Source organism: Nannospalax galili, unplaced genomic scaffold (genome assembly GCF_000622305.1).
Source record: "Nannospalax galili isolate Female #2095 unplaced genomic scaffold, S.galili_v1.0 scaffold85, whole genome shotgun sequence".
Taxonomy (NCBI): domain Eukaryota; kingdom Metazoa; phylum Chordata; class Mammalia; order Rodentia; family Spalacidae; genus Nannospalax; species Nannospalax galili.
This window is the reverse complement of record NW_008358866.1, coordinates 4798036-4809196: the sequence shown is the minus strand read 5'-3', so window position 1 is coordinate 4809196 and position 11161 is coordinate 4798036. Positions and strand designations below refer to the sequence as shown.

The 11161-nt window shown below is 37.9% G+C and overlaps 1 protein-coding gene across 1 annotated transcript in view; it reads right to left on the bottom strand.

Annotated features, from left to right (window-relative positions):
- Znf804b (zinc finger protein 804B) overlaps positions 1 to 3946 on the bottom strand; it is a 617567-nt gene extending 613621 nt beyond the window's left edge. The window contains exon 1 of the mRNA XM_008822510.2: positions 2996 to 3946. Within this exon, the coding sequence (XP_008820732.1) occupies positions 2996 to 3103 (108 nt within the window). The 5' untranslated portion in view covers positions 3104 to 3946. The remainder of the gene's footprint in view (positions 1 to 2995) is intronic.
- Positions 3947 to 11161: the final 7215 nt, after the last annotated feature.

Genomic DNA, 11161 nt, shown 5'->3' with positions numbered 1-11161 from the left:
TCAGTGTTTTTAAATTAAATTCTTTGAAATTATATATATATATATATATATACATTCTCTTTTGTACTTTGAGTTTAGTATATCATGGTCCTATTTCTAGACATGACTTGAGGGTAAGGAATTTATGTCATTGTTTTCAATATGTGGCAATTTATATCTACCAGACAATAAAATTTCAAATCTACATTACCCAAATATAGTTAGAGCAAAACTACAAAAGAAATAAAATTGTGTTTTATTGAATATCAAGGTTGTGTTAAGCTTTTAAATAGCTCTGCTAATGACAAAAATGTGGAATGAAATAAAGAAAGATGAATTCAAGGAGTAAGGGCCAACGTTGAAATACTGGAAGACACAGTGAAAGTTATCAACTAGTGCTGTCCCAATATATAATTCTAGATAAATGAAATCTCAGAGAGTGGAAATAATTAAAGTCTTTGAGGTAGAAGTCAATTTTAGATAACTATAGACACTAAATTTTAAATGCATTATCATAGAGGTTATATTTTTTAAAAAAACAGATGACTATTCTTAATGACTATAGGACCAAAAATTAGTTTCATATTTATATATATGGGACAACAATAAATTAATATCAACCTGAGAGCAACTAAAGCACTATTGTTGAATATAAAAATATGTACATAGCCATAATATTTTTAGTGTCATGCTTCACAACTTGCTAATAAAGAAAGCACGCACACACCCCTTAAGACTATGGAGCTATTCAAATGCATAATGATCTCGAGTCCAGGAAGTAATGACCAATTATATCTTAGGGAGTAAAACATCATGCCATGGGAAGAAAATTTTAACTGTTGGAAACATATAAACAACTTGACAGTGACAATGAAGGATGAAAATCAGTTTCCACACAACCCAACTCATGCGAAAAACTAGTCCAATGTTGAAAATGACATATAAATTCCATAGTAAAATGAAAAAACTCCAACCAAATTTGGTTTAGGAAGTATATAGAAAAGCTGTTTTAGATGTTTCTCCATAGCTCATACATCATTTTAGTATACTGGGATATTAGAGAGAAACTGTGAGAGTCAAACTCTACAGACTTGAAAGCAAAGTAAGTAAATTAACTCATTAACAGAACCAAACCAGTAAAATACAAAGCTGGTAGCCCACAGCTGAGGAGCCAACCAGCACAGCCATATGGATGGTAGGGCTGCTTCCTGCCATCCACATTGATGCACTCAGTTTCTATAGAGTCAGTCAGGAGGGGACATGAGCAAACAAGGAGAGACATGGGGCACTTCTTGATCAACTGATAGAAATTTCCTCAGTAAACACTACAGATTTTGGGTTAACACAATATTCATATTCTGATCACCTTAAATAGAACTAAATAGTGCAGAAATTATGAGATATGTTTCATTTTACTCCCCAGTATATTCTACAACACCCTGTCTGATTCAGATTTTTTTATTTACAAGGAAGGTTATGAAGACAGGTATTTTCTTACAGGTATTCTTTCCTATGATTTGATAGAGAGATGGAGAGACGATCAAATCATAGGAAAGAATACCTGTGAGAAAATTGGAGCATCCCAGGTTTACAAGAAAAACTGAGTTAAAGAAGTATTTGGAGGATTTAAGTTTGCCACAAGGAGGATTCTCCTGACATAGTGAGTTGTTGAACGTTGTAATGGTTTGCTGAGGCTGTAGGAACTCCAGTCCTGAGAATCTTTATAAACAGGAAAGATTCAGACCTGCTGCTCTGGGTTACCTATGGGCTATATTTTTTATTCAATTGGAACTCTCCAAGTCCCTTTCTAGCCTCTTGAGTTTAATTGTAACTGCTATATATATTTTTAAAGTATAAAATATATACAGTGTTTTCTATATAACATTTCTGGTTCAATACCATTTAGCTGGAGGTATTACAACACACATTTTTTCAGTACATAAAAATGCAAGGGAATAGTGTCATAGGGATCTTAGTGATAAATCTGAATATGTGTACTTTCTGTTTTAGATTACTCACATAAATCACATGTTGTTTAATCGAAGATATTTGTAATGTATTGCACTTTAACAATTCATACCAATGAAGCATTAAACTGTGATGGAAAGTGAGAAATATAAAAAACTCAAATTAAGCCCTTCTGTATGCCATACAAACTGAAAATACTGCCTTTAAACAAAAATGGAAAAGTTGTTCATTAAGTTTGAGTTCTTGGTCACTTAGTAGTAGTCTAAAAACTAATTATATACACTCTGTGTATAATATTATATATGGAAAACACACATACATACATACATTTTCCTAAACACATTTGAAAGTGAAAAATAATTTATAGTACCAAAGAATGAACTAATAAATATATTTAAGTCTTTGATTCTGGACAACTGTATTTTATCAAAAGTATTTAGATACATCAGATAGTAACTAGATGGAATAAAACGCACTTAAATTGTACATTAAAGTTATCAGTATGTAATAAAATAAACAACCTAATTGGACTTCCACAAAGGAATTCATTTCCTTTCCTAAAGAATCTACTTAAGCCTTGGATTTAACAACATTTTAAAAGCCAACACCTTTTCCTTTTGCCAATATGTGAGTTTATTGTCTTATAAAATAAGAGCATCATTATCAAACTAATCTGAGCCGATGACTCCACAAAAGCACAATATAAAGTGCCAGTCAAACTTTCTACACTACCCAAATCAGCAGATTCCTAAGCAGACTGGGCCCCGGGGTGCTACCTTCACAGCCTTGCAGTTAACTGCCTTCAGTAAATATTTGCATGCACAGCACTCTAGACCTAAATGACTGAGCTGACAATAAACATGCAAACACACATCCCTCTCTGTGTAATTGTCAGTAAATTGTGTTCACAGACACAAGATAACTAAGAATAAGGCTTTTGCTGTCGAAGTCTCCTGACTGTATCAGTCAGGACAGTATTTCTCAGTATCTTTATGTTTGTGTTGGTTTTGAAAGTATGTAAGTGTATGCGCGCGTGTGCACACATTACCGGAGACGGAGATCCATTCTTGCAGAGGGGCCCTCTGAAGACTCCTTTAATGCCCCGGTAATGCCCATTGCTGAGATGTCTGGAACTGATGACCAGGTAACAAGCCATGTGCGTCCGGGCAGAAGGTGCAGTCCCAACTCCTCACCAGGCGACCAGCCTGAAAATGCGAACTGATTTCTCAGCAGCCACAATCACTGCCACCTCTGAAGAAAAAGCAGCCGGCAGCAAGCGGAGACGCAGCTCCCAGCCCCCTGCTCCTCGCCCACCGCGGGTCTCTGGATGTCCACAGCGGTCGCTCCGACTGAGGCGGCAGGGGCAGCCACAGAACACTTAGGGGACCTGTCGAGCCAGTCCACATGCTGCTCTGCCGAGGTGGCGCTCAACCGCGGGCTGGAGATGTGTTTTAAAGGACAACTTCCTGGGTCCACCAGGGAATTGGGGCCCCCCGCCCCTTTCCTCCCGCCCCTTGCCGCCTCTAGAGGTGCCGGCGGAGTGGGGTGGAGCTGCTCAGGAGCGGGTCCCCATCCTCGGCTGGGCGTCCCCAGGCTGAGCTGAGGGCTGCGGCGGGGATCCAGCGGCTGCAGCCAGTGCGCGGAGTGCGGCACTGGTCCTCGGCTCGCGGAGCACGGTCCCTGCTGCAGTGGCCGGGAGAGGGCGAGCGCTGGGAATTAGGGATGCGGCGACTAGTGCGCGGGAACAGTAAGCGCCCGGCTAGGAGCTAAGGGCTCTGGAGGACCCGGGTACCCGAGGCGGAGAGACCGAAGGTGACAGCTGCCGCGGCCGCCACAGGGCTGCGCGACCCGCCGCTCCGCCTCCCGGAATAGGCAGCACCAGCCCCGAGGTCCTTCTGCCCCGTTTCTGAGCCAACTTTCAACAGGATTTGCGGGCGGCAGTGGGGATGACTGGAGAGGACCAAGGTGGAGAAGAAGGGCAGGAAAAGACTGATTCCTTTAGTCGAGTCTGGCTGCCTGCTCACCTTCAGAGCTTCTTCTAATCGCAGAATGAACAACTCCCCAGTAGACTGTAAGGGTGAGCGGGTCAGCCCCTCAAGGAGCTGACAGATGATGAGCTATGGTGGACAATGCATAGCGGAGGAAGGAACTTTAAGTGGAAAACTTATAGAAGGTGTAGACTCCAATACACAGTTTTATGTGCATATGTATGTATGCACACATCTAGTAACAAAGGTTCACTTATGTTTTGATTGGTAGAAGACCGTTGTATTTTCCCAATAGTCCCTAATAATCACTCTCTTCTGAAGATCTGTCCGGTTGGCTGTAAATTGAACCACCAGGGAGCGAAACGTACTGAAATAAAAGACCTGCGCAAAAATGTGCACTACAAAAGCGAGAAGTATCCTTCCAGAACAGGGGAAGAGGCAAAAGCCCTCTCCTGCGCCCCAGGCTGGCCCAGTGGAAGTCTGCAATCCCATCCTGGCCCACCTCAGTGCTCTGCACAGGGCATCAAAGCAGGCTAGCCTCCTTCCAATTTTGCTCTAGCCCTGGATCCATTTTAAGGTTACTGCTCATCAAGCCCCTAGCCCTATCTCGAGATTTCTACCCCCCAAAATATGCAGTCACACCCTGGGTATCACTTAGGGCTTTCCACACAGGCCAAAAAAAAAATGAAAGTGATAATTTAAATTTTTCAATTAAGGCTATTTACAAATGGGGGGGGCGTTATTTTAACTTTTGTAACTACCCAATCGAACCATGACTTTTTGTTTACATTATTAAGTGATTTAATATCCTTAATGGTTTCTTGGTTAACTCTTAGATGTATTTTTCAATTTAAATAAAGCCTTAGATAATTTTTTGAAAAGGTTTTGTGAGCTACTGAGTAAACAGTTTTTAAAAAACGGGAAAATTCCATTTCCTTGCAAACCTTTGAACTAAAAATGACTGAAACCGAGACAGTACAATGTAAGCCTTCTAGGAATTGTTCAGTTAGCTTTTAACTACCATGGAAAGAACTTTGGAAAAATATTTACAGAGCAGAGACAAAAGATCCAACATAGACATCCATCTTCCCCATTCTAATGATAGTTAACATCACACAAACAGCATAACACCATAATGTTTATTCAACTTAGAGCTATAAAATGTTTTATGAAGCTTAGAGAAAGTAATTTTACTTATGTAAAGACATTAGATACATTTTATACCAAAACAATGCATCTGAAATACTGAAACTATAAAAACAGGAGAAAGCTTTAACAAAAACCGAGAGATTTTCAAAGGAGATAGTATGACTTAGTTTGCAACTATGGCTTTACTCTTAATAAATGGAAATTGCAAACAGCCCAGAGGACCAAGACATAAGCATCCTAGAATGAAGTAGAAAAGCAAGTGGAATCAGTGTTTGTTTATAATATTCCATGGTTTCAAGTTCTTATTTATTAAAGAAATATACTTTCTGATAATAGTGATTTTTATGAATCAAACATTTTCTAAAAGTACTAGAGAGTTATAAGTAAATGTAAAATTTAAATCCACCATCTTACTATATTATACTTCCTTCAAAGTGCTTGCTATCTCCCCCGGGGATTCTTGTTCATTAGAACATTATCTTATCTTGCTTTTAATAGTAGTATCTCAAAGACTAGAGTTATTTTTGCTAAATTTCTCACAACTTTTTAAAGTTTTGAGGTTTATCCTCTTTGGAAATGAATGGTGAAGATTTGCTGTATTTTAAGTCAGTTATATCTGGGTTTTGTCCCTTGTGCTTTGAATGTTTCTCCACCTATCTTAAAATATTGAGATAAAAGTTGGCACATTTGTTACACTTGGTCAATTTGAAGAATACTTTTAAAAACAGTAAAAGAAAGAAGCACTCTCAGATTGTGATGGATACCTAGCAAAATGGTGTCATATTTAATAGTTTTTACCAGTGCTGCCCTGCATTTCAGACATGGTTCACCAAATCCAAATAACACAAAGATGTTTATTTTTATTCACCACATTGTTCAGTTGTGTTAAATTCTTTACTTACAAAAGAAGGTAGTCTAGTAATTAGAAATTTGGAAGATGAAATGGAAGTAGAATACTTTATGCCTATGCTAAGAGAGGTTTAGTCCTGAATCAAATCCCATTACAATAAGCACAGTAAAAAGCAAATATCATGCACAATTTTATAATACCCACTTAAAATTTTAAGCAATGTTTGATCTGATGAGTTTTCACTCCATGGAAAAGGATATGAACAGCAAGGAACATGGACTTCAGTTTGCAATCAGTTTGATAAGCCCGTTTTTTAGATGATTGGCAGAGCAGGAAACTCTCCCTAACATTATCCTCATCAACATATACCCCATATATCTAAATCCTCTGACCCCACTTTAGCCCAAACTATTATTGTTTCTTTCTTAAACCAGTACAATTTCTGCCTCATTCATTAGTATCCCTAATTCTAATGCCGTTTTCACGTGCAATTTATTCTCTAACACCCAAGAACCAGAGTGACAATTTTACAAACTCTGATGATATCCTAGAACTTCCTGATTAAACCATGTAACTATTCATATTCCCTTCAAAATAGCCCAACTATTCTGTACTGATTGAAAGCAGCAACAAAAATGCCCTGCTGGACCTAGCCCTTGCATGCATTCCCCTGCATTCCTCCCCAGCTCACCCTCACCCTTGTTCCTCCTGGTATTCCTTGAACACAGTCTGCAGCTTTCTACTTCCCACTTACTGTGGCAGCTGCTCATTCTACTAGAAACTCTCCCACCTGCACTTTGCAAGGAAAGCATCTTCTCCTTTGGATCAGAATGAAAGATTATTGACTCTTCCTGGCCACAAGTTAAGGGATCTAATTGGGATGGGGAAAGCTTTTAAAATATTTTAAGTAAATTAATAAATGTTCTTTTTTTCAGAGGAGTTTTAAATGTGCATGAAAACTGAACAGAAATTCCATACTTCCCATATGCCCTCTTAAAACCCTTAAGAGTCTCTCTCAATACTAGCTTTTACATTAGTGCAGTGCATTTGTCACAATTAGTAAGTCAGTGTTGAATGTTACCTAAATTCATGGTTTGCATTAGGATTCATTCTTTGTGCCATGCACTGTACTCCCCAGTATCAGACAGAAGCGTTTCAGCGCTCTAATAGTCTCTTGTGTTCCACCTACTCATTCCCCACTTCATCTCTCTGAATCACATACAGCCATTTATCCTTTAGCTCTAATATTGGCTTTTCAAGAATGTCATACAACTAGAATCATACATTATGCAGCTTCTTCAGAATTTTTTACTATATATTGTGTATTTCAGTTCTCTCTATGCCTTTTAATGGCTTAATATCACATTTATTTTTATTGATGAGTAATACTCCTCTTCATTATGGTTTAAATTGCTCCTTCCCTCAAAACATGGTGAAGTCCCAATCCCCTTGAATGCTACTTTGTTTGGAAATAGGGTCTCCACAGGGGAACAAGTTAGTTGATCATTATGGCATAACTTATATGACCATGTTCTAAGAAGGTAAAAAATTGGATGCAGAGACACAGACACAGGGAGAAAAATCACTACATGGAGACTGCTGTTACTGTGCCATACTGCAGAGAATGCCAAAGATTGCTAGCAAATCGCCAGAAGCTAGGAAAGAGACATCAGCAGATTTTCCCTCTTAGACCTCAGAAAGAACTACCAAGACCTTGATTTCAGACTCCCAGTCTCCAGAATGTTGTGAAATCAATTTCTGTTATTGACACCACTCATTTTGTGACACTCTGTTATGGCATCCCCTTGGAAACTAATTCGCATTGCATGAAAGTACGAAAGTTTGCTTGCTTATTAATATATTGAATGACATCTTGGGTGCTTCCAATGTTTGACACCATGAATAAATCTGATATAAACATTCATGTTTGGACATAAGTTTTCCAAATCTTTTAACTACAAACTAAGAAAAACAATTTTTGGATCTGATGTTGTTTTGTAAGAAGCTTCCAGTCTGTCTTCCAATGTAGCTTTTGACTTTGTGCTCACCCAGAATAATGTTTCTTTGGCTCCATACTTTCACCAATATTTATTATTAATATTTTTATTTTTAACCATCTTAATGCCGTGTGTTGGTATCTCATTGTGTTATGCCATAATTCCCTAGTGACTTCGAATATCACACATCTTTTCATATTCTTATTTGCCATCTATGTTTCTTCTTTGCTGTGGGGTCTGTTGTTACCATTAGGCAATTTTTAAAATTAGGTTGCTTGATCCTTTACTGTTGGTTTTAAGAGGTGTTTGTGTATTTTAGATATTGGTCATTTATCAGACATGTGCTTTGCAAATACTGTTGTCCTCTTCTATGGCCTACATGTCTATTTCTTAGCTGTGTCTATCTTATCATATTTTATTATTATTATTATTATTATTATTATTATTTTATGTGTATGAGTGTATTGCCTGCATGTATGTAAGTACACCCATATCATGCAATAACCATGGCTGTTAGAAGAGGGTGTTGGATTCCCTGGAACAACAGTTAAGGACAGTTGTCAGCCACCATGTGGGTGATGGGAACTGAACCCTGGTCCTCTGAAAGAGCAGACAGCACTCTTAACCACTGAGTCATCTCTCCAGTACATACTGTTATCCACAAACTCTAAATCACCTGGATTTTCTTCCATATCACCTTGGAGTTTTACAATTTTTGCACTTTAAAGCTAAATCTATGCTCTGTTTTGAGTTAATTGTTATGAAAAGTATAAGGTCTATGTTTTTGACACATTTTAGGAGATTCAAATATCCATTTACTCTAACATCTTTAACTAAAATAGCTGTCATTTCTCCATTTAACTGTTTTTATTCTCTGTCAGTATTGACAATAATTATGTGAGATATTTCTGGATTCCTGGTTTGTTCTCTTGATCTGTCTATTCTTCCATCAACATCACACTATCTTATGCAACATAAGAACCTATTCATCACCTTAATGTTTTTTTAATATTTCTTGCACATTTATCTCTTGACTATTAACCAATCTTAAATTAAATTCCATAATCATAATATTTTTTATTTGTATCTATTTCTCTGGTCTTAACTTCTAAAGCAATCCAGCAAGGCCTTGGCAATGAAGATTTCATTGCATTTTAAGAGGGCAAATGAGCAGTAGTTTTATACCTTAAGTCGCTAAGAGTTAAATTATTTAAATTTTAAGTATTTTGTTTATTGTCTTTGCTTTGTCTTGACATCTGTGATATGGCACCTTCTTTACCATAGCTATGCCACGTTAATGTTTAGGCTGACTCTAGTCCCTGAAATTATCAGGCAGTTCCCCCAGGGTATAGGAACACACATCAGCAGGACCCAGTTGTCTTGGGAACAGGTCAGTGTGTTCCAGAGTGCACCTGCTAACTGCAGACTTACGCCTTCTATAGATTATGCTTGGCTTACTTCAGAAAAATAGTAATTGTTGCTTAATAGAATAGAAGTTGTTAAGGGAGCTTTGTGCCTGTAAGCTTGGGGACTTAAACTTTTCACCCCTTATTATGGTTTCTCTGTATACAAGCTTACCTTAGAGACAGCTTAGGGCTGCACTTGGATTTCGACACACTTGTGTAGTCTCCGACAAGCAAAAACCTTCATTCAGCAAAATTTTGTCTGAGAAGACTTTTCTGTGAAGCACCTCACAACAATCTGAATCTTAGAAAACATATGATTAAATTATACGAATTCTATTATTTACATGAATTCTCCTTTCCTTCATCACAATTTCTCAGAGAAGATTCATTCTTGCTGTGTATCTTAGCATATGATTTTTTCTTTCTTTCTCGTGTCAAGATCTTGCACCTTCCATTAAAGAAAGCACTGTATTAAACTTTCTTTATTATTTAAGCTCTCAACCTCTCCCCCAAACCCAATGCCTTCTATATTACCTCTTACAAAACTATTTTAGACACCAGGTATTCAGTTATACTGTGTCTGCTCTGCTACTGATATTTGAATAGTGGGAGATTTCTTAACCACATGACACTGGAGATGGTCATCTCTTGTCACCTAAACTGGCTGACCCTCAAGGCAAGTGGAACTAGCTAACAGAACTCAAGAATTTGATGACAAGCAGTCTTGGAGCATACTCTTAAATTAGGTACCCATCAGACCAGACTATACATAAACCTATAAAATAGATTGACACAGCAAGCAACAGGAAGTATGGTGGACATCCAAGTGAGCTGATATTGCTCAATCTCAGGAAATAAGAACTCAAGCGGTACTCCAGTTTAGGTCTTGAATGTCCTCCAAAAGGCCAGTAATGTGAAAGGGTGATTGCCAGCTTGTGGTACCAATAGGAAGTGAGAAACCGTCAGGTTGTGGGTCTAGGAAAAAGAAGCTAATTTACTGGGGACATGCTCTTGGAATACTGGGACCTCAGCTAGTTCCTCTTCCTCCTGCTTCATGGTTTCCATGAAGTAAATAGATTTCCTCTACCATACATTCCTTCCATGACACATACACAGTAACACCACAGCCTAAAAGCAACAGAGAAAACTCATCACAGACTGAATCCTCTGGAACTGTGAGCCAAAATAAAACTTCTCTCCATAAATTATTTAACTCTGGAATTTTGTGACGTGACAAAAAGTTGGTCAAACAAGTAGGATGGTGTTAGATCTTCCTAGCATTCTAAGAAAAGGCAGATTTCTACATGAAATCTCCCACTATTCAAATATCAGTAGCAGAGCATTTTATAATACTATGGAACTCTGTGTAAAACCCATTATATTATGAGTGAAAATGTGAAAGGCTCTTGGAAAACACACAGACGAGATGGAAATACAGTAATGAACAAACTTCAAAGGCATTCATCAAATTAGAAATTATTGAGAATTCCTGAGTTTTGAATTGTGCATCATTCTGAGTAGCCCAATAAAATCTTGCACCATCCTGCTCAGTCCTCAGATTGTGACATGAACCATCTCAGTCCAGCATCTCCATGCAGTACATACAACTTGCTCATTAGCTAGTAGCCATCTTTGTTCTCAAAGCAGTTTTTAAAATATGCACAACCCTTATTCTACTTAATAATGGCCCCAAAGCACATAGTTGTTTTCAAAATTCAAAGATGGCAGAGAAGCCATAAATTGCTTCATTTAAGTATAAAAGCATAAATTTCTGACATTAAAAACTCATATGCTAACATTGTTAAAATCTACAGAAAGAATAAA